Below are 23,981 nucleotides of genomic sequence, written 5' to 3' on the forward strand. Positions count from 1 at the left end.
TTCTGCATTGCCCATAGAATTTTTTTATTCATTAGTTCCATAGCTGCATGCTGAAGACAGCTGCTTCCTCGCTTGCTTGCAGTAGAATGCTCTCTGATAGCTCATTGCACACAATAACACTTAAGAAAAATTAATTTCTCTGGAGATAGATAATGAATTCTTCTGTTTGGAAATAAAATGGGTCTCTAGCAGAAGCTTTATGATGGATGAGTGGATTACAGTTTAGTGTGCATCAATCTCCATTTTGTAGCACAGAGTAGTTCATAAACCCGCATATCCTAACGTTAACAATCAAAATAATAATACCAATTTAAATTCTATTCTCAAAATTACCTAACAAATGTCTGGAGTATATGTTTTACTTTACACTAATCAGATGTACTGCCCTTAACTTTCTAACCTGACTTTTACTATTCCATAGCTACTGGTTAAAAAATTCCCAGAGTGACTCTATTACAGAATCTCAGACATGTAAATCAGGTCTACAGAGTCCAGGCAGAGGCTGGGGACAGAAATCTGCTGCAGGGACCTGCAGTTTTTTGTACCAAAGGCTGAATTTGAGCACAGAACACGGCAGCTGTTGCTGCTAATACCACTGTAGCTGTGTGGAGTATGTTGCAGTTTCAAATCAGTTATTTGTGGAGAGATACTACCATGACAAACTCCACCATCAGTGATAGCACTATTTGCTGTCATGGACAATCAAGGAAAGACAAGCCATGGAACTAAATGCGTATGTAAACTACTGATTTTCCAAAAGCAGTATTTCCAGCCAAACATAGAGATAAGAAATAGATGACAGTAGAGAAAGTTTTGTCCTGTTGAGATGCACACTCAACTTTCTTTGTTGGGGCAGGGGCTGGGAAGTAGAACTGCTCTTATTTCCAGCAGTCTGGGTTCTTTCCATTACCTCAAAATTTACTTTAAATACAATACAAAGCAATGCAACTTGAGCTAAATGTGCAACTACCTCTTCACCAAGAAGATGACAACAAGCACCTGACAATGGAAAAAACAAACAAACAAAATTATAAACTGTCTATAGCCCTAAACCTATAGAGGCAACCAGAATTTCTCTGAAGCAAGCACCAACTATTCATCCATGAATTTGGTAGCAAGGTTTATTAAAACACTAATTCTCAGCCTGTAGCAATGAAGCCCCCAGCTCATTCTCAAATCAGTTTCACACTCCAAATTTGTAAGTCATTGTGCTGCCACGTTATAAATGTGAAACAAATAATTTTTTTACACAATTCTAAGTAGTTCCTCCTTCCACTTCACACAGACTAAAATAAATGTGCTTTCTTTTACAGCATTCAGCTTCAACTACTGGCAAGCTTCCCCCAATCATGGAACTGTATTTTGCAAATGTTCACAAGGCAGGCAGGCAGGCAGCTGCAGTGGTGGTTGGTTCCTGCACAAAGGAAAAGCATTGCTGGCATTTTCCTAATTGGTCAGTTCCATTTCTTCCCAAAGATGCTCTTCCTCTCTTGAAGCTCTTTTCAGAATTAACTTATTCCTACTAAGTCCAGCTCTGCTGGGAAGTCATCATTACCTGGCCAAAACCAGTTGAGACATCTTTTTCCAAACACAGTAAACAGCCTTTTTTCTTCATATTTAAGGAATACTGAGATCTCTACCGAACGCATACTGCATCCTGGGACATCATCAGTTATTCCAGACCTTTTGAAAGAAAGTTTTGGCTTGTTGTTCTGCCCTCTCCCCCTCCCACCTTTTATGGATGACTTTTAATCTGGGGTATACTAGCTGAAAAGAAAAGTGAACAAATATAGACAACTACCTCCATCCTCAGCAACTGCCAAAAGCAGGATAAACAGTAACTAGTATCTTAGCTATTCACTGCATTTGGGGCTTCATATACACACAAACGCCCTCTTACATACTTTCAGCAAAACTATGACCTAAGCCCTTCAAGACGTAACCTATTTTCCCCATAGGCCCTTAGAAACTCAGATGTCTTGTTTCTCTTATTTTATAAAAAGGAAAACGTCATATGCTTTCTATAAGTTTGATCCACTTTGCTCTTCTTTCTTTGTAATATCCTTTGAGAAGCTTAAGTAGTAATAAAAAAAAATTCCTCTCTGGAATTCATCCTTTTCTTATTAAAAGAAAAAAAACAACAAACAAAACAAGGAAAAAAACAACCTCAAAACCAAAACCCAAATAAATTCTCTTATTTGGAGAGAAGTTTCCATGGAGAGACTTTTCAACATTAAAAGGAGATTAAAGTAGGGAGGGTAATTATCTATGTTGGATTTTTAATGAAAGATTCATACCTAGAATTGTGTGGTTCTTGTACCATTTTTAGCTCTTAATATTTATACATCCAACCCTTAGCTCAGTGTAGCCAGTGATCATACGCAATCTGACGATGTTTCTTACACAGGCAGCCTTCTCCACAGTTCTCTAGGTGCACACTGTCATCTGCCATGTTCTGCCCCACCCGATGGTAGTTATGGCAAGAAACCAAGGGCTTGCTCCTCATAAGTGTCAAATGGCCTTTACTGACTTTTGGTTTCTTGCTTAGTTAGCACATTATTCTTCAAGGAAATATTGCACTTTCCCCAGCCTTGATCTGTTTTTTCTTTTCCGTGATTTCAGACTGACCTATACCCCTGTTCACGTATTTGCTTATTTCAAATGATGAATGATTTTCTGTTACTACTGCATGCGCACTTTCTGAGCTTTCTCATCTTGTCTTAAATGCTACCTGAGCTGATCTTGAGCAGCCCACACTAACAGAGTTAAAAACACTACCCATTTCTACTGATTAAAACCTCCTAGTTCTCTCTTTGAATGCCACTTCCTACAAGCCTATCTGCTGTGTTAAATGTTCTGCCCACACAGGCTTCTCAATGCAAAATGCCAGCTTCTTCATCTCCCTAGAAAAGCTACGTACCTTTACCATAAACTTACATATGAGTTTTTCTGAAGTGATAGCATCAGACCATTTTATTATACCCATACTAGCATGAACCAGGCATACCATAGGGAAGACCAAAATCTTTGCCTAAAGAAATTCCAACAAAATAAGGATTTAAATCTGAGGATTTGTAAACAGGATATTCAAGGAGTTTAATTTCTACAGAGCGCTACAGAGCTCTGGATTTCCAGAGGGCTGACATCCCAAGCATTACTCTTTATCAAGTGCAAAGCTTTGCAGGACAAGAGTTTCGATCAGTGGGAGCCTGTGAGATACAAACAATTGTTACTTACCCCCACATCTGTAAAGATAAAATATTCTGGGTTGCTGAAAACAGCATGGTCTCGCTTGCTGGAGGGTTAGTTTGGAACACTAAGCAACTTACAGAAATTGTGGAAACATACTGAAAGAAGAGAGTGATGATTTTATAGTGGAATGAACAGCCTCATTCTAGCTGTAAATTGGCTTGGGGGAAACAGACTTACGTTTAAACTTCTCCTTAAATTTAAAACCTTGTGCTTGCAAAAAATGTAACAAAAGGATTACAGATGACACATTGTAACGTCCCCCTTCCCATTTTTAACAGGAGAAGTCTCATCTTCAAAGAAGTGAAGACAGCTAGGCCGTGTCTTACTATGCCAGCATTCTAACCTATGCAGAAAAATCAAATACTGCAGCTGGCTTGAAAACACTAATTTGGAATAAAAGTGACTTTTTGGGGGAGTAATTGCCTGCAATGATAAGCTCTCAGTCACCAGAGTCACAACCACCATGAAAGAGAACTACCAAAAATGCTGAAGGTATTAAAACCCCAAGTATCTACACTGACAAGTTTTCCATCTGCTAGTTGAGGAGGGAATGAGTTAAAAGAAATTGAGTATTTCACCACATATATCTACAAGCAATGCAATATTCTCAAGAAAATGTTCTGTTACAGGCTTTGAAGTAAGAGCAGATGTGATTCTTTGGCAAGCTTGTGGCAGTCTGAAACCATGGTTCCACGGACATTTTTCTTTCCTCAGCTACAAAACCAGCTTATGCAGTTTCTGCTCCCCTCCTTCTCCCTTAGCTGCATGCTCCAGCTCCCGGGCCCCTCAAGGATGCCAGTACAATTATCTAAGGGGCCACACAACAAATCCTACAGAAAAAACCAAACCCAACCCCAACAAGTTATATTTAATCCTGGTACAGTTCAGTGTCTTGGCACCACACAGGCTGAACCAAAGGGGCAGCACTGGAGCAGGAGTGAATGGCTAGGAAGAAAAATTGCTTAATGTTGCTTTGGCACTGTTGTGGTTTAACCCCAGCTAGCAACTAAGCACCACGCAGCCGCTCGCTCACGCCCCCCCAGTGGGATGGGGGAGAGAATTGGAAGAGTAAAAATGAGAGAACTTGTGGGTTGAGATAAAGACAGTTTAACAGGTAAAGCAAAAGCCACGCATGCAAGCAAAGCAAAACAAGGAATTCATTCACCACTTCCCATCGGCAGGCAGGTGTTCAGCCATCTCCAGGAAAGCAGGGCTCCATCATGCATAATGGTTACTTGGGAAGACAAACACCATCACTCCGAACGTCCCCCCCCTTCCTCCTTCTTCCCCCAGCTTTGTATGCTGAGCATGACGTCATATGGTATGGAATATCCCTTTGGTCAGTTGGGGTCAGCTGTCCTCGCTGTGTCCCCTCCCAGCTTCTTGTGCACCCCCAGCCTCCTTGCTGGTGGGGTGGGGTGAGAAGCAGAAAAGGCCTTGACTCTGTGTAAGCACTGCTCAGCAGTAAGGAAAACATCCCTGTGTTATCAACACTGTTTCCAGCACAAATCCAAAACATAGCCCCATACTAGCTCCTGTGAAGAAAATTAACTCTATCCCAGCCAAAACCAGCACAGGCACTGAGATGTGTTCATCGAAGCACAGTCTGACTGAAAACCTATTGGTAAAAGCAGGAAATAGTCTACGGCAAGAAAATGTGCTCCCTAAGAAAGATGCAGTTGCAACAGGCTGTCTAAGCAGACAGCAAACAGATTTTGCAAATCTGAAGTACTCAGTTTGATACCTTCTCTTTCACTATAACACAAATTTTCTACACCTTCTGAAGAGGACAGCTCTGTAGAAACAGGGCAAAATTACTTACCAAGACAGCAAGCAAAGAGAAACTACCTTTGAAATCAAAATGAATCGAAAGCCAGGAAGTAAGGTTAGAACCAAGGTGTTCCACTTCCAGGTTTGCTACTGGGTGGTATGTATCACTCTCAAGTTAATTAACCACATGGCTCACTGTAATGAATCTGTAAAATGAATCTAATACTTTCCTACCTGACAGAGAGTTTTAAAGAATTAATTATCTCACATCATCTTGAAATCTGTGGGTAAAGTAACTGGCAGAAAGTTACACAGTTAACTGGATAATAAAGAAGCCGATTTCTGTTTCAGAAATAGGATTAAAAACCAAGAAGGGTTGTCTTGTGGTCTCCAAAACAAACTGTCAAAGATCCTAGATGGAAACAATACAAGCCTTCATGCCCATGTTTATACTAGCAGTAGGCTACACTGGTTACTGCCCAGCTAAACAACAAATCACCTTTCTTTTATTTTCTTCTATTACCTGCCACAATGAAACTCTTAAGAAGGGATATTGTTACCTCAACCAGAAAATGAACTGAAACAACCAAACCCCATAAACATGAAGCAACAAGCTAGCCTAGTGGAACCTCAAGTGAAAGCCCGCTCTAGAAACTTGAACGCTCTAAGTGTAATTCATAATCAGGTATATGTGCATCTAGGATAGAAAACACGCAGGCAAGCCCAGTGTAACCAGGGATCTGTATCACACCAGAGACACCAAGGTGTCCAGACTGTGTGCTTGTGCCATCTGACAGAATTAAACAGCCAGGAAGTTGCTGACCTACCACTGCTTAGAAATCAGTACAGGATCAGGGACTGGCAGCTGCTTCTAGCAAGGATGAAGTCCACAGCAATAAGATTAAATACAGACCAGCTGACTCTGCACTCCCATCCCCCAAAACAACTCCAATCTGTCACTGATGGCAACAATGCTGATGCCAGACAAAGACACCAGTGCTAGAGTAAACAGAAGGATTACTTAAATCTATATATAACTGTACCCGTATATACACATACATTTATGGCACAGTCAGAGGAGACTGAACATGGAAATGTTCAAATTTAAAAGTGCTTCTTTAAAAGCAAACCAGTACATTGAAGAAACATGAGTTTCACAATCATTTTTTACATGTGCCCTGAATAGAAATGAAGCACACGCACTTGGAAGAAAGCGTTCCATGATGTACAGAGTGCCAGACAGCTAAATAATACTGGAAGTTTGGTTCTTTCAGGAAAAAAAAAAGGAAGTAGCCTGTGTCAGTCTTCTAAATGAAACTTGCACATTCGAACTTTACATTGAAACTTCTTTCTTGACTCCAGCCACAGACTACACTGCTGAATTCAAATCTGGTTTATTGTATGATATGAGAAAGCAACTCAGTAATATATATGCAAGGAAATCTGCTACTTTACCAAAAACATCTGAAAAACAGGTTTTTTTGAGAGCAACCTGTAACCATGTCACTGATTTTCTGAAAGGAAGCATACTCAGACTATGAACTGACCTTTCAGTTAACTGGCAGGTCCATAATTTAGTATTACTGCAGACATGCAGGATTAAATAACAATCTCTGATCCAGACAAAATTAATTTCAGCAAGTAAATATGCATTTTTTCCATGCTGTTAGTAAATTACAGTGTGCTGCCTGACCAATCATTTTGAAAGAGACATCTGGAAAGAGGGTCAAACTAAAGGAATCAGCAAAACATATCACAACTTGTGAAAGAAAGGGCTGAGGGGTAGCTCCGGAAACTTAGTTTACCTCTGACCTTCTGAGCTTCTCATTGCTCATTTCAGCTTTCTAGTAAATCAAATGAAATATACTTAAATACAAGAGGATAATTGCTATGCCCAGTTTTAAAAACACAACAAAAAACATTGGGAAAATGTGCCAGAGAAAACCTGCAGATGTGCATCTATCGTATGTTCCGCAAAAGGGAAATGTTTGACACTAGAATTAATTCGAGTTTGTTGCTGGAGTAGAAGCCTGGGCACCTCTCCTTTTAAAAAGGCAGCTGGCATCCAGCCCTTCAGAAAGTTAAGCTGTACTTCTTTGCAAGTGGGAGCTCCATGTCTCCCTTCTGTCACTTCGATGGGGCAATTCACACGTGAAGGAAGTGTTTAAGTGACTTGATGAAGAGAAGACTTTGCATGAGGAGAGCCATCAGACTAAAAGCCCATCTAGCCTGACAGCCTGTTCACGACAGAGGTCAGTAACTAATACCAAGGGAAGAACGCAAAAGCAGGGAATGCAAATAACTACATATCACCAGCTTTACCTACTGGGAAATGGAGAGATCAGAAAAAGGCAGATACTTCTTCCTGCACACCTCCAAAGCTAGCCAGATGCTCTGCCATCTACCACCTCAACACCTCCTCCACCAACATGTCACACATGATGCAGTCTCCATAGTCTGGACTCTCTATCATTTTTCAGCCTCCTTCCCACCATACCAGTGGCCAAAAATCCTGAAGCAATGACAACTGATGAATTTTAAAGTGAGTCTTCCAACCCTTCTGCTCAGCAACCACATCAGAAATTGCAGACCTCCTAGAAATGAAGGTGCTCTGCAAGGCTTGTGCAGACTGAGAAAACAGCAGCATTGGCTTGTTAGTATTTGAACAACCATATTAAAATTGAGGCCCAGCATGCTCTTTGGAGACCTACCCTCCTTGGCAAAGTTTCTCCACTCTTTGTGAATACAGAGCTGACTTTTGAAGCGATAACCACCGCTTCAGCAACTACAAATGAAATTAAACTCAGGAGATTCTTATTCAGCTAAATGGGAACAATAACAATCAATAGTATAACACCCATGTTATTTATTTCAGTACAAACCTAATTTCAGTACAAATATCCATTTAAGATTTATTCTTCATTTTACATTGCCTCCATGATTTCAGTGTACTGCACAGCAGTGTTCTGACAACTTAGACGGGGGAAGCTCTGATATCCGGATAAACAGGTTTGGGTACTTTGGAGGCCAATAACAATTGTAACACTGATTAACAGCTGGATCAATCTGTACTGAGTATTTCATATGGCTGCAGCACAACTGTTCCTTGATGTGTTGTCATATCAGCCTTCTCTGTTTTCCTGACAGGGAAGTGCTATCACCCCTGTATTACAGGTCCAAATAAAAAGAAAATGGACACAAATTCCTGGAGCAGGAGGTGCTTTAGATTCCTTGGAATGGGCTTCACAGCAGATCACATCACAAGGTGGGACAGGTGCTCAAACCAGCCACTGGAGAAGATGAGAGTGACAATTTTCCCTTGCACCTTGGGGTTTTAGATGCATCATCCTTTGGGTATAAATGACTAGCTCCCTTCTTCCTGGAAGGCACGGTTGGAACAGAAAGATTATTATTTTGGTTATCTGTTTCTAAATTCCACCTATGTTGAAAGCTTTTGGGGATCTAGTCCCAAATGGCATGTCCAAGGTCATGATGGAAGTCTGTAAAGGCCACCCAAGCCTGAGATGGGTAGCCTAACAGCCTCTGTCTGTCTCTCTCACTTGATTTTCAGCATGCAAGGAAATGAGTTTTGAGAAGACCCAGGCAGATGGAAGTCTCTGAACTCTCAGTTTCTGCCTCCGCAGCACCCACATTTCCCTCATGACGATGGACGTGAATACCATCTGGATGCTTCTTATAAAACTGAGGCACAGTGAGAGATGTTGAAAAGCAAATAGTGCCTCTGAAGTCTCGGCATTAACAACACCCCACTAAAATTAGCAGGGGTAAATTACGTGTCTCCAAGCAAATCTGTACAAGAAGTCTGCTTTATAACAGAGAGACCCAAAACGTGTAACACTTGAGATATTTTGCTGCCATACTCTGTTGTAGATTCTGAGCAGATTTTGTAGATAAAGAGCACAGAAAGCACACAACATCATTACATCCATTTCCACCTTGGTCTTCGACATTTGCTTTTCACAATTACTCCAGTGCTGTACACCCTGACACTTTAAACATTCTTGCTACAGCAACAGTTCCCCCAGGGTACATACAAAAAAGGTTGTGTTAGAAAACACTTAATTCATAGCCCACACTGTCATTGTCCACTTACAAGGTTGAAAGTATCATGCTAAAGGCGGATGAATTCAGATTTATCAGCACAGAACTGAGACAGAGCTCTCTCCTAAGTAAAATCATTTAGAGATCCAGAAATGCTGCATGTGGCACCTAGATGGAACCAGTAATCGAGGAATTTTAGGGGAAATGGAAAAGTGCATAAACTGTGAAGACAGACTGCCCAAGTCAAGTGATTAGCATAGAGCAGCTTTTAGGCCACTTTTCCCTACAGCTGTGTCTGTCAGCATGGTCTCATCTGCTCTTTTCCACAGCAGCTGCAGCTGCTTTCACAGGCTCCCCTGCAGGGACAAAGAATGAAGAGAAGACTAGAGGAGCCACTCAGAGCAGCTGCAGATGCTAATGGCATAAGCAAGCAGGCAGACCTGCCTTCAAAAAATTACTAGCACCAGTTCTGAGTGTAAGTAGTGTCTGCGTCTTCCCACACCAAACTGTTCCCATGTGAAGCAATCTTCCATAACAGCATTCTGAACGCTATTTTTGCTCTTACAACAGGATCAGGGAAGGATTCCTTGTTCCACATGTGGCCTCTCAGCCCTGGGGTCCGTCTGGTGGTTCTTGGCCAAAGCTTTGCAGAGCCCAGGTACGTCACAGCAATGCCTTCAAGCCTTGGAAACCGCACGGACACAAAACAAGCACTGACACTCTGCTTGTCTGACCTAAACTGAATTACTGTAGGTATTTTCTTTGTAAAGAGAAAGTTCCAATAGCTAATCCATCACAGCAAGCTACTGACCTGTTTCCACGGAACCCTTCTGAGACCAGCAACTATCAAGAAACAGCTATCAAAAGCAGATCTAGCACACAGATGGTGAGGGATAGGGCAGCTGAGAGGAGCAATACTCTGTCTCTGTCCTGCACATCTTATTCTCATATCCTCAAGACAAGTCCAGTCAGAAGGAATTTTTCCAGAGCACTGATTTACGAAGAGCAGCAACAATACAAGATTACCAGACTTCTCTTACTGACTCATGAGTAACTTAGGGATAATAGCTCTCTGGGAGAAACGGGTAGCTCAAATCCCGTATTTGTTCAGCAACGATGATGTCGACAGGATGCGTTTTGGTAACAGGGATGATATCTAACTTAACCGTTAAGCAAAAGGTCTCGAATGAACAGTTCTTCTTAGATCATATTGTTCATTCTTCTACCACTTGAGGCTTTTGCTTACTTCCTGCTGAGGTACTCAAAATCCCTTATAAATATGAATAAACTGAAGCTCTCAACAAGACTGAGGTATGTACTATCTCCACTATAATAACAGGAACACATTAGACAGACAAATAAAGGGTGACAATTTCAAACACAGGTTTCCAAAGTTTAATACATATTTTCATATTAAGATAGCATTCTTCATTTCCATCAAATGCAAGAGGAAATAGAGGTGTTTGACATCTTGGCATTCCTCTTAAAGCAATGTCTAGACTACAGTTACACTGAACCACATGAGCTTCTTTTCCCATGCTCCTAGCTATAAACCTGTTGTAACTCACATACCAGTACTCCACAGCATGCTTAGGAAAAACTGAGCCCAGTACAGCCACTGGCAGATAGGGAAGCAGCATTCCAGGCCCCAGCTCCACCCAACTGTCCAGGCTGCATGCATGGGAGCATGGTCCATAGTATCCTCAGATGCCACCTAGGAGCTGAAACCTGGGGCATCCCTCAGCAGCAAAACAAGCCTGGCCTTGCACTTGTGTACTTTCAGGGGTTGCCAACATTGTCAAAGAGTCTCAGTCTGAGGCACATAACAAATAAGAAAGACTTCACATATAATTTCCAGTTCTATATATTAACCCTCACAACTCTCCTGAGCATGCAGCAGAGGATATCCATTTCTGAATATATCTGGTCCAGTGATATAGAAAGCACGCTGTTTTCTCAGCAGCACCTCAAGCTTTCTAGTGTCTCTCTTCCATTAATTCCTGTAGCAGCAAGTACACCTGTACAGCATAATGTCCATTCGTTGCAAAACGTGTTGGATTGATAGGAAAGACAGAGGTCCACATAGCAAAGCTATACATCCTTCTAAGCTCAGATTCTGCCTCTAGTATGAGATTCAAGGACATTTTCTTGACTATCACATATTCTAGGAATGGCTGTGTTCCCAAATTGATACTCTTAGTACAGAGATAACCTTCTCTCTTATGAAACGGATATAAAACTGTGCCCAACTGTTGCTCTCCAAATGCAATTCAGACCCTCTATTTTTGCAAGTACAGATTAGTTTTCAATATTAAAGCAGTGAAAATTGTGGCACTTTTCCTTGTTTCTCTAGCAAGGAGGCATCTTCTCAGCTGTTGGCTTCCAGTACCAAATAACACAGCCTCTACACTGGTCACAGGGTGTGCACTTGAGAAGATTCAGCTGCTACACAATAAAAGGTTCAATCATCAAGAGCAGAGATGTGGTACAAAAGGAGAGCCTTTCACATTTCTCCTTCAGTTCACAACAGAACATGCTTCAAAAGCACCTCTCAAGCACCCACACATATTACAGAGAGCACTCTTATTTCACAGGCATTTCTCAGAAGCTTCAGCAAGTCAACTTCTAAAGATAGCGGTAAGTGTTCATGTGACAACAAGGCTAAGGAAGTTGAGCAGATGTTTATAAGTTCACCATCCACACTACTTTGACAGTTTAGGGTAGGGAAGAAGAAACGAAAAAGATGCTGGTGACCAAGAGTAAGAATTTGAACTACAGTCTGATGGAGAAAAAGACAGACAAAGAACAGGGAGAAGCATTTACCAAAAGAGACGGAAAGAAGGAAAACATGGTGGCAAAAAACCTGCATCAAAGTCTATTTTCCAAAGAAGCACACAGGCCTTAAACAAAACCAAAAACTTCATGGATCTGGTACTATTCAAACAAGTTTCAAAACATGGAAAATTCCATTACTCCCTCTTCACGGAAGAAGCAGTGGCAACTGTCATCTTTCAGAGAAAAAGAAACCCGAGGGAAAAAACCTACAAATTGCAGATTGGAAACAAACATCTTCATTCACCATTTCCTTTCAATTTTTTTTAAAGGTTTTCAATCTGGCATGAAAATTTTAAGTTGAGACAACATTATTTTGGGAACAGCTGGAGGCTATGTGTGGGCAATACAAACAGAGGCTTTAATGGAAAAAAACAGTCATAGCATTAACAACTGACAGACTATTATCCTTCAGTAATGAACTGACATGATGGTACTTTTCCTTTGCTTTTCTTTGTTTTTAAGTAAAGGACACTGTCTCATTGCCTGTTGACTCCTACAGAATGGTTCTCAATGTACTTGCAATGCTGTATTCACTCAATTACAGTAGTCATTTTCTCTTGTATGTAGAAAGGGAACAAAGAAAAACTGCATAAGGACAAACTACGTTTCAAAGGTTAAATTTAAAAGTGTAATAAATATGTGCAATTAGACAATTTACAGAATTGCTAGGCTTATGAATCTTTCTTTCTTGGTTTTTGTCCTTTTAATTCTTGCAAATATAAAAAGGCAACTTACTGTATTCTGTCCTTTACATCTAGGATGCTTGGAGAATTCAGTACACTACCTAGGTCTGACAGGTATGGTAACCCAGAAAAATAACTACATGCTTTTCAACAGCCAGAGGGAAGACTTTTAAATGCAACTAAAAACATCCCCAAGAAGCACAGTATATTAGGATTACCAGTTACATGAAGAATCAGAACAGACTAGCTTGACAAGAAAAACCCCTAAAAAACAGAATCACTAGATAATTATGATTGAATATGAAGAAACAACTGAAGGGGAAAGAAATTAAAACTGTCTTTAAGAGTTTTTAACCAAATGCACTGTACATCTACAATACGAGGTAAGTTTGTAATGCATTAATATGTCTGAGTTCATACAGCCTCAGCAAAACTCTGCTCACAATTACTTCAGGGCATTCCAGAACACATAACTTGACTGCAACACATGACATGAATATAAAAACTAGTAAGAACTTGACATGAATTCAAAGACAAAAAAAGAGATTGTTTTAAAAGAGGTTGTTTGTGAACAACTGTATCACTGCTGAAGCGTTAAATCATGCAGCAAGGCTCAGAGTTTGCCAGTTTCAAAGGCTTTACTGTGCAAGTCAGCCCATCACTGCAAGTGCCCACTATGAAAACAAAGCAAAACAAAATCACTACAGAAGTTAGGAATCTGCTTGTTCTTCAAGTTTGTGGCAGTTACCGAAAATGGCCTGAAGTTTTCTTCTTTGGCTAGTCTGACGTGATGGCTTTCTTATCGTTGAAACTTTTCTCTTTGCAATTAGCGTTAATGCTTGTATATCATCATCCAGACACAATGCCTTTCTCACCTACATCTCAAGCCTATTTAAGTCTTCCACAGTTAAAGCTTGCAAGATGTTATCCTCTGATGTCTGTGATCACGTTTACCTCCAGCAGACTCTAGATCAGGCATTAGAAGTGAAGAGTCTGACATCAGCTAGGATTCATTTTAGTCCATCTGATTATCCTTCCACATGTTGATGAGACATGGATCATGTGTGGGAACCAGCTATATCTTACTCGGTAAATCCAGACTCTCATTATGCATGTCCAAAATAGCTGCATTAATGCTGCGTAGTATTTCCTAATTTTGCAGGGCTTGAAAAACACCAGACTAATGGAAGTCATCCTTCACAAAGATAAATCAGACCTCCACCCTCTGTACTAGTATCCCCTTCCTTATGGGCCAAATTCCCCTTTCTACTTGTCCCACTGCTCTTCTTTTCCCATGCGTCTCACACTTCAGTAAGTTGCCAATAAACATATATCAAACTCCCGCCTAGCATTCATTTTAAAAGAAGAGCAAGTCCGGTGTCTTCTCCCAAGTGTGTATCCAGGTGCAGGGGTCAAAAGCTGTGAACTCCACCTGGAGCCCCTTATTTATGCCAGAGAAAGAAAACATGAGACACAACCTTCCTCTTAACATTTCCTAACAGCTCGCTTATACTTCAACTGATCATCAAAGTCAGTATTGGTATTCCACTTTGACATACCCAAACATTCTCATTCAGTTTAGGGAAAAATTAAAACTCTTACCTCAACATTATAAACGTCTCTTCCAGACATGGATGCCTAAATTTCAGGCATTACTGAGCTTTATAGTGCCCAAGTTTCTCTACAAATCTGCTCCTAAGGTGGGGGCGGGCAGCCCAGGACATACAGTTTGGGATTAAAACGAAAAGGCATCAGAGAGTATAAAAGGCATACTTAAGTAACTGTGGGCTCCTTTTGTGGATGCATTATCTCCATCTTCTTGAGCATCAATACAGAACGACAATCATTCTTCAGCACAGTATGAAAGATATAACATGATAGTGTCATTATGGATCGCAGCTTAATGAATCCCTAAATCTCATTCTGTTCAGAAACAGCATCCAGGAAAATCAGTAACACTACCTCCTAAAGGAGAGTGGTACTGCCTTCAACATGGTGTCCATACCAGCTCATTTCCACACCATCACGGAAATAATGATTTTCCCCTCCTCCTGCTGCTTATGTTTCTTCTTTTGAGAAACTTCAACAGAATTAAAAAGTTATTCTATTTTCCTTTTCCCGCACCATGCAACAAAAAATTATTTCTGAACAAGATCATACTGTATTTTTAGTTACACACAAAATTAGCATTTAGATAGCACCGTTCACCCAAGAGTTCTATGGCACTTTTAAATTTCAGTTAAATCAAGTACTTGTTTACTTTTTCATGCTTTGAGGAATTACAGACAATTATTATTACTATCCTCACTTTATCAGGGAAACTACTAAAGAAACAGAGGCATGCAGTAGCTAAAGACCAGATTCTGCTTAAATTTGCATGAAGATCTGGAATAGTGCCGCTGAAGTGAATGGAGTTACACTTACCCAGAACTAGGCTAGTACATGGCACACAGCAGAGACCTAATTATTCCAAAAGGCTCCAAGTACCACTGTGGTGGAAGGAACAAAAGTAAAATCTGTATTCTGAGTCACAAACCTCTTCCCAATTCACCTGCTCATCATACAGAATCAAATCTTTTTAGCACGAGCAGCCAGTGAGGGGTCAGGAAGAGATTAAATAGCTATACCAAGGTCATATAGGATATTTGCAACAGAGAACATCTCTGAGCCCAGATTTCCCAATTTCCAGGATACCACTTTAATCACTCACATACCTTTAAACACCACTAACCATTAAGACAAACCCCAAGAAAATGTACTGCATTTCCAGAAGTAGCTGAGCATCTTAAAGCATCCTGTACCTCATCAAAGGAACGTTTCAACAAGAGAACACCAAGCTGATTCTGCAAAACCATGATGACAAATGTCAGGGACTACCACCGAGCTCCTTAACTCACTTTCCTCCGCTAACTACATCAACTGTGCATCATACTGATGGGAAGTGTGATGTTAAGCTGAGGTGTTTCAGCTCACCAGATACCCTCTGATCAAAGAACTTAAAATAACACAATTTTTATCTCTCCCTCCCAATCACTGCCTTTATTATGCATTTTTAGAACATCTCCCTCTTTCAGAGAAAGCAGAAAAAGCTCTATTAAACATTCATTCTGGGTATTTCCTACTGGAGTCATGTGGGAAAAGTTATTTTCATCATGCTGCTTTCTTAAAACAGATAATAAATCTGCCTGCAACATTTGTATATGCAGTAAAGTACAGCATAATCTTTTATTTCTTTTAAGGATTTCACAGAAACAAAGACGACGAATACCTCTGAGGATCAAGACCTGAGAAAAATCTTAAGTCTTTGGCTTATATTCCCTGCATAAGGACTTGGGTCCAGATCAAGATGCAAAACAAAGAGAAACTTGTGGTATAGTACAGAATAAAGAGTACCCTAGGGATGGAGGGGGAGAAGAAAAAGGTCATGAAATTTTACTTTTGGGTTAGCCAAAGAATAACAAAAATGGCTGCTCCATGTTATAAAATACATTGAGGCTTACTCTAGGGTTCAGTGATGTAGTAAAGCACTTCCTCTGGGTTCCCCTCTCAGACATAGAGCATGTTAACTAGATTTAACCATAAAAATTCTGGAGTTTTTCCTTCAGCACTAAAGACGAATATTGTCTTCTGGACAAATATGTTATTCTCCTCTCTGCAGTCACAATTTTCTCTCTCTCTTACCGAAAAACCTTCAAACATTTTCTGAGACTTATTTCTAATGAATGGTACTTAAGCGCACTCATCAGTTTTGCCTACTTCATTCTGTTTGGCTTGCTCACTTGCAGTGCCTGTTTCTGTGAATTCTTACAAAACGGGTAAATGTTGAAGCCATCCATCACTGAATGTTATGGCCACCAAGTACCAGAAAACATAGAACAAGCATGGACTTACGCAGTTCTTCCCGGTGCCTCTCTGTCTGTGCAAAAAACTGGCGAAGCTCCTCTGTGATCTCCATGTTACTCAAGTCATATTCTATCTCCCCTTCAGACTCAGAGTCTTCCTCCATTTCAGAGTCCCTGTCAGCATCCTCCCTCCCTTGGTGGGCATCTGTGTACAGCCCAGGTCCCCCATGGTACAGAGTTCTGCCATGTGGGCTATAGCTGGAAGAATAGTTTTGGGTATGTGGGAGATCATTCCCATCCCAATCTGAGTAGCGGCTACTTGGAGAGGCTGCAGAAGGATGCCACGGCAGGTGATAAAAGGACTCCATGGCTTTCCTGTAGGCTTTCTGGTGTCTACGCATCCAGCGCATGGCTAAGTCATAGTGCTTCCAGTATCTTGCGTACACTTGCTGAGAATACCATGGCTCAGTGTCTCCCTGTGGCCAAAACATGGGGAGGGGGAAAGAACACCAAAAAAAAAAGGGGGGGGGGGGGGGGGGGAAGAGAGAGAAAAAAAACGGTAATTGAGGGAAGAAACACTGTAAACACAAGCGCAATGTCTGCTTTTTAATCATTAGTCATCCTTTTCCTACAATAAACCATATAGATCTGAAAGAGGCCAAGTATTAACACAGTACACATGCACTACGCTTCATTACTCTTACAAGACATTGTTGTTGCATCAACGTAACTACCAGTGAAGAATTAGCAATAGAGAAGTTGTAGTGTCCAGAAGGTATTTTCCAAGTGCTCGTGCTACTACAGTGGGAATCAGGGTTTTTTAGGGGATATGCTGTGTGGATATATTCCACAATTCCTTAGCTGCTCATGCGAGCTGTAAGAATTGTATCATTCCAAGGTGTATGTATTGCAACCTACACCTGATTTCCAAATCCGCAGACAGAAAACAGAAGAGATTAAAATTCCTCCGTATTAAACAAAGGCATTCATTTTATCCAGTAACATATTTCCTCCATCTGCCTGCCAAAATAAGTTTCTCAGAAAAGGTCAAATGGCAATTCAGCCAAGTTCATATATCCATCATGGCCTCGATCAAAAACAAGACTGTATTTAGCCAAGTGCAAGCTGCCAGTAAATCTCCCTTTTGTACTCATCAGCAACCAACATATGAAAAGGGGTAATAAAGTACCCTGATAAAGTACATGGAAAAATCGTTCTATAGAACAAAACATACTGTAACACACCTTCTCCTGTCTTCCAGCTAATCTTAGTTTTCCTGAAAAAACCAGTTTCACGCTGTTCAGATTTCACCAGCAACTACAGAGCCCCACAGTCCCTCTAGCCTTAAGCCCCCTTCCTACAGGTCATTTCATCTCCCTCCTCATCCTACTCTCAAAAAGAAAGGATAATAGAGGATCTTAAAAGGTGGCCATAAACTAAACTAGAGCCTAGAACAAGTAAAATAAATAGCAAATGTTTTTTTCTTTCCCTCACATCTTAATTTCCATAGCAAATCTTTTATCTGGGCCAAAACGGAATGCCTGTACTTTAAATTGGAAGAATTTTAATTAAGCCATGTTTTGGCAAACACTCAAAACTATGGCAAGATTAGCTGAGGTTTTCAGAGATGAATGTGACATTTACAGTCCTTTATTAGTTTTTTTTTTTTTTAAAGGGCATACAAGACAAAAATCTTTCTATCTTTCTTTAAGCATGTTTTCTTGATCTGCACTGGCACCATTCCATAGCCTTAAAAGAATGATTCTCTGGAAAAAAAAAAAAATTCCCAAAACAAAACAGAAAAAACAAACCTAAGAAATACTTTCCATTTAATGCTAACAATATCAAGAGAAGTTAATTTCATTTACTTACATTTGTTTTCACTTTCTGGTTCTCAGGCAATAATGCAAATGCTAGAGAGTTTGGAATAATAATTGTAACTCTCATGTTTCCCCTCTTTCTGCAAAATTGAGCCCATTATCCCATAAGAGATTTATAAATGCTATCTCTTTTTAAGGTCATTGGTAAGCGCTCTCAGAAACAAAATACCTCCAGCTAGTAGAGTCCATAAAGAAAACCCACCACAACAAACTTGCATTCCTTAAGATATTTCTGATCAAAAATTGCACTTTATTTGTGAAGGGCTGTGGGGCTCAGCTACATGACTTAAAAGTCTAGAAAAATTATCTTTCCTCAAAAGTAACAATTCATGGAGGTGAAAACTCATTCTGATTCTCCTCTTGGTCTAACATTGCACTGGTACTAGTCCATGCATTTCAGAATATTTATTCCTAAGATGAGTGGGTGCAAGAAAAGCATCTGCCTTCCATATGGAATTTCTTCATTCTTAATCATCCAACCACCTAAAAGCTAGGATGAACAATGTTTTATTTACTGTTCTTGCTTTGCTTAAGAATGTCACACTGACTCCTCATCCTTCAGCAGTCAAATGAGAATGTCCTGTTATCAAATCTGATACATTACTTTTAGAACATTTTGTCTGTTTTTTCCGCTACTTAAAAATCCAATTTTGAAACATCATGAAGCTTGACAAAAGCAGGTATCTCCTACATTCTATGTATTTCCAAAGAAGACAACATAATCTTTTAAAGCTCAAAGATTACCTTCAGTTCTTCTAAAATGTTTCTAAAAAGGGCCTTGATGACTTTACTGAAAGCTCTGGAATCCAGCTGGCTGATTTGTCTAGCTGACTAGCTCCAGTTGTTAATTTAGGGGAAAGGAAGACAAAAAGCCAGTTCATGTAGATAGAACTGTGATGCTGGTGCCTGTCCAACTACTTTTTGTGGCTTTTTTGTTGAAAGTGACCCTTGAAAACCCCTTTTACATTTGAATTTTAAAAATACATCTGTTAAAAAAGAAATTACAGAAATGTTTTACATTGGGGTGGAAAAGGGAAAGGAACACTTTAAAGTCTAACTTAGTTCTATGTCTGTGCTTTTTCAGCTGTGGAATAAATGGAAATAAGAGATTTCCTCAAGGAAACAAAAGCTATAAATCCAAGGCAAATGATCAGAGTCCTCTGTTATTTTCCTGTTATGTCTCTGGAGTCTTCCCAGGAGTAGACAAATCACTCACTGTTGTAATCTGAATTCTATTTTCAAAGCAATTTAGCTACTTCCACATCTAATTTTTACATGTCTGCACTGAGAGTTCAATAAAAGTGTTTATATGCATTTTGTATATAAAATGTGACTAAGTTATCACATGAACCCATAAAGACCGCTTACCATCTCTTGTGGAGTTTGTTCTGGTGATCAAGGTGAACTAGAAAAGAAGACAGTAGCTTTTTAATTCATAAAAATATATGGATTAAGATGGCCACAAGCACTAAATATATTTTTGTTAAACTTGAGTACTATGGCCTATAGCTATTAAATATCCCTTCTCTGTTGTGGCTAGTTGAAGTCTCTTATTTATAGTTTTTTATTAGCATCAGTGAAAATCCCATTCCTTAAAATTCCCCACTACAATAAGGTTAAAAGGGAGCCTTCTGCACAATGCAGTCTAAAATGTTGGGACCGAATACTTTTTTTCCCCATTACCCTTTTCTATTTTCTCCCACACTTTATGCTTCCACAACCTTTACTTTCCAAATTAATGCCAAACAAAAATCATAAACTTAAATGAAACACACTGTTCTCACTCTTTAGTGGTGTCCGCAAAGGTACATCTAGAAAAGAAGCAATTACCATAAAATGACTAAACCCATCTTGACTCCATTCAAGTAGTAAGGTTTCTGTTTAAACCTATGGTGCACTTACAATGGCATACAATCCCTTCTTTCACTTTATTTCTCTTTTTCTTTTTCTCAGACATCTGATCCTGCCTCCCATAAAGAAAACACAAGCCATTTCAGGTTGCAATCACATTTTTTAAATGTGAGGAAAAGGCTAAAGGAAGAGGGGCAACTAGAGAGAAAAAAAAAAAAAAAAGAAAAAGGGGGGGTGGGGAGGGAGAACAAGATATCTATAACCACCAGGCAGGATTTATAATTACCATCATTTTCAGTGTGATTTACCAGCATGAATCACTGAGAAATATTCTGAATCCCCTCCCAACCTGACAATTATTTTATTACATTAAGATGTTAGCTGCTTCATCCACATATTTCTCCTGACACTCTCACCCTCAACTTGAACTTTATGTTAGGTGAGTGCCAGTGAAAGGTAACAGAAACTCAGTACACTAAACTACCATCGCTACCCCTAAGACATGGTCAAATGCTCTTCCCAGCAACACTGGAATATAGCCAAGACAGCACTTACAATTGTTGTAGATTTATACTAGCATAAAACTAGGATTTTTCAAAACGCATATGAATACAGAACACCAGTTGTGTTCTGCCTTGTATTTAACAATACTGATTAAACAGCAACTTTCTGCCTCTTAAGACAAGCCATATTGCATGAAAGGAGAATGGGGATGGGCCATGTTCAAAGAAAACGCAAATCATGCAGCTACCACAAAGGCAAATTATTGTCCTTTGCAAAGCCCACACTAAGCTCAAACCCATAAACCCTTGGTCACACCAACCTATCTACAAGAAGCCCTACGTACATGAGCAGTCCCATTGCAATCAATGGGACGACTCATGCGAGCAAAGGATTGCAGGATCAGGCATTAGGCAACCAAAGTGTGTGAGTTCATTGTATTCCCTCCTGCCTGCTTGGAGGAAGAAGAAAACCTAGCGCTGAGGTCACTGTAAAACACTGTGGTGACTTGTAACACTTGAAACCCACACATAGGTAAAAGACTCCTGGGCTATCCCTCTTTGTTCATTTCAAACATCTCATTTCCCATGCTAGCCCTCTTCAAAACTTTTATCTCCACTCTCATGACGTACACATATACTTTTTGTCCCTTTCCCACATACATCCAGATACTGTCAAGGTTGCCATAATGTCTTTTTCCTCATACTTAAAAACCTAAGTCCATGGTAGCCGATTCTTCCATTTTCCACTTCAGAAAAAGTATGTGTATTTCATTTTCACGTTCACTCTAATTCCTACATGACAAAAAAGATTCTTTGAACTAGCTTCAGCATAAACAGAAATCACGTTCAGAGCTTAATGTAAACACACTTTCTAAAGCAGTAAGTGGTGAAGTCTGATACTGTATTATTAATACGCAACATGTACGTATGCTTTCTGAAGGGGAAGGAGAAGAAAAACCTGGCATAACTATCCAACTATATTAGTTTACCAAATATGAAAAACTTGTTTTGTCAAACACAGAAACTTTAATTATTTTCATAAATTATTTATGAAGCTTTACATTACAAATATAAAGCAGAGCGTAACAAAGTTGCAAGCCGAGACACTAAATTAAGAATGAGTTTGTTTTATTTTCAGCTGAATTACTCTTCCAAAACAAACTACATAAAATATGAAACATGACAATAAGCAGAAAATAAATGTGATAACTCTACTTCTATAACTTATACTTTTAAAAATAAAATATACAAGCAATTGAACATATGAAATTCACCAGCAAATGCAGAATTTAAAATGAGGAAGAGGTTTGCCTATGCTGACCACTAATGATGGAAAAGTTATTTTTTGATAAATGTTATTACTTGCTTTTCTCAGTTTTAAAATATTTCCCCACTCATAATTAAATATGGATGTACTCCCTTTCATCAAAACATGCCTGTCACCTTACCAACTTGAGGCAAGTAAGCATTAGTGAAAATAAATAAATCTGATCAAAGTAATGACAGCATTTAATTCCACTGGAGTCAAAAGAAGTGGAAACAATGTCTATCATATTGTGAGACACAACCAAGAAACACTGTTTTTTATAACTTGGTAATGTAATTCATACTCTGAGAACAAAGTCCTCTAGTGGTGTGTTGGATATCATGCTGCCACATGGCTGCCATACTGGAGGCAACAAGTACAGCTCAGAAAGACCTACCAATGTGGGATCAAGGAGAGTTTGACTTTATTCAGAACACCAACGAGCACAAGATTAATTAACCTGTTGCACGGTATTAAGGTAGAAGTATAAGATGTTATTAAAGGAAGGTGAAATTTCAATAAATTGAGCAGATTTCCACAAAAAACATTTATATAAAGCTTTCCTGAAAAAGCAAACTATGTTTAAATCAGAAATGCCCCAAACAATAGACAGCTGACCACATTCTTTGCCCACTGCTGCTTTTGTCCCTGCTCCTTTAGCCTTCAGTCAGGTCAAAGATGTCCCTGACTCAGTATCCAGTTTCTGGCAATGGGTAGTAAGAGACGCTCAGTAAAATGTAACACTAGAGTATGCATACAGGAATTACTTCTCAGGTACATTTCTCCTGATTTCAGCAAGTGCCAGTTCAGATACTTTTTTCAGCTCCAAACTGGTTTTGGCATTTAAAGCCAGAATGCGTCATTTCTCTGAACGCATGAATACTAAGTGTTTCCACAACTTCCCATGGCAGTAAGTTTCACAATTTAAGGTGCTAAACATCAATTTGTGCTGTGTATTTTGAACTCACCCTACTACATACTCTTTAAAAATATTTCAATAGTTCAGTAAGAAAAGCATGCCATGTAACAACATCAATAGTGTGCGTCTTCCCACAAACACTTATTTCATTTTATACTTCTCACGCTTACGTGTGGTGCAGAATTACCACCAAAAGAGAGAAATGTCTGAAATGTGTTTCGACACTCTGTGCTTCAGATTAATACTGTGCATTGCTGGTGTATGACGTTAACTTTAATACCAAAGTGCCCTAGTTACAGTCACGCAGAAATATAAGCCTGTGACTGCTGAGACAGTTGGCAGTACAAGTTATTTCCCTTAAAAAGAAGAAAGGGTAAAAATTCCCAACACTATACACTGCATTCTTGTTTGTGAATGGCCGTAAACACAAGACCTGTCCGACATTTAGGATACAGTTATGGCTGCTCATCATCCCAACAGGAGAGTCAGTTGAGCTATAAAGACCTACCTATCACTATGATGTCTTCACAGCAATGTTGTTACACCAATAGCAGTAATTCCTGCAAATGGAAGGGAAACAAATTACACATAAGACAAAATTCATTGCAGGGACAATCCACATTTAACCACTAGACCCGCAAACAAAGCATGCAGATCAAACTTCAGCGTATGTATTATGGCTCTTTTGACCTGAGCAGAGCCTGAGACACTGTAATCCTCTGCTGCTTCCAAAAAGAGGGTCTTTCTTCTCTGAGATCCGGGACACAAACCCAGAAGCTATTTGAGCCAAAAATCAAAGGTCAAAAATGAAGTGCTAAAAGCTGTACAATTATTAGTAGCCCCAGTTAGCTTATGTTTCATATGTGGCTTGTCAGTTTAGTCATGAACGAGGAAGAGGATGTAACTTCTACACTATTGCTTTTGAAGGCAAAATTCACTTCCTGGTCTCACAGACGCCGTGCCCAGACTCTGGTCAGTGACTTTAAGGATCACAAAACCGATGAGCAGCTCTCGCCTCTGCCAAATGGGGCAACCAGTTAAACCTAAGGGCTGGCAGGAAAACAAGCCCTTATGCCCA

At 39.7% G+C, this 23,981-nt stretch overlaps 1 protein-coding gene across 1 annotated transcript in view; it reads right to left on the reverse strand.

Annotated features, from left to right (window-relative positions):
• GEMIN8 (gem nuclear organelle associated protein 8) overlaps window positions 1-23,981 on the reverse strand; it is a 37,915-nt gene that overhangs the window by 13,543 nt on the left and 391 nt on the right. Inside the window, exons 2-4 of the mRNA XM_050891592.1 lie at window positions 23,412-23,463; window positions 19,693-19,729; window positions 16,494-16,920 (exon numbers count right to left, since the gene is read on the reverse strand). Coding sequence (XP_050747549.1) covers window positions 16,494-16,920; window positions 19,693-19,695 — 430 coding nt within the window. The 5' untranslated portion in view covers window positions 19,696-19,729; window positions 23,412-23,463. The remainder of the gene's footprint in view (window positions 1-16,493; window positions 16,921-19,692; window positions 19,730-23,411; window positions 23,464-23,981) is intronic.

This window comes from Gymnogyps californianus, chromosome 1 (genome assembly GCF_018139145.2).
Source record: "Gymnogyps californianus isolate 813 chromosome 1, ASM1813914v2, whole genome shotgun sequence".
Classification (NCBI taxonomy): Eukaryota; Metazoa; Chordata; class Aves; order Accipitriformes; family Cathartidae; genus Gymnogyps; species Gymnogyps californianus.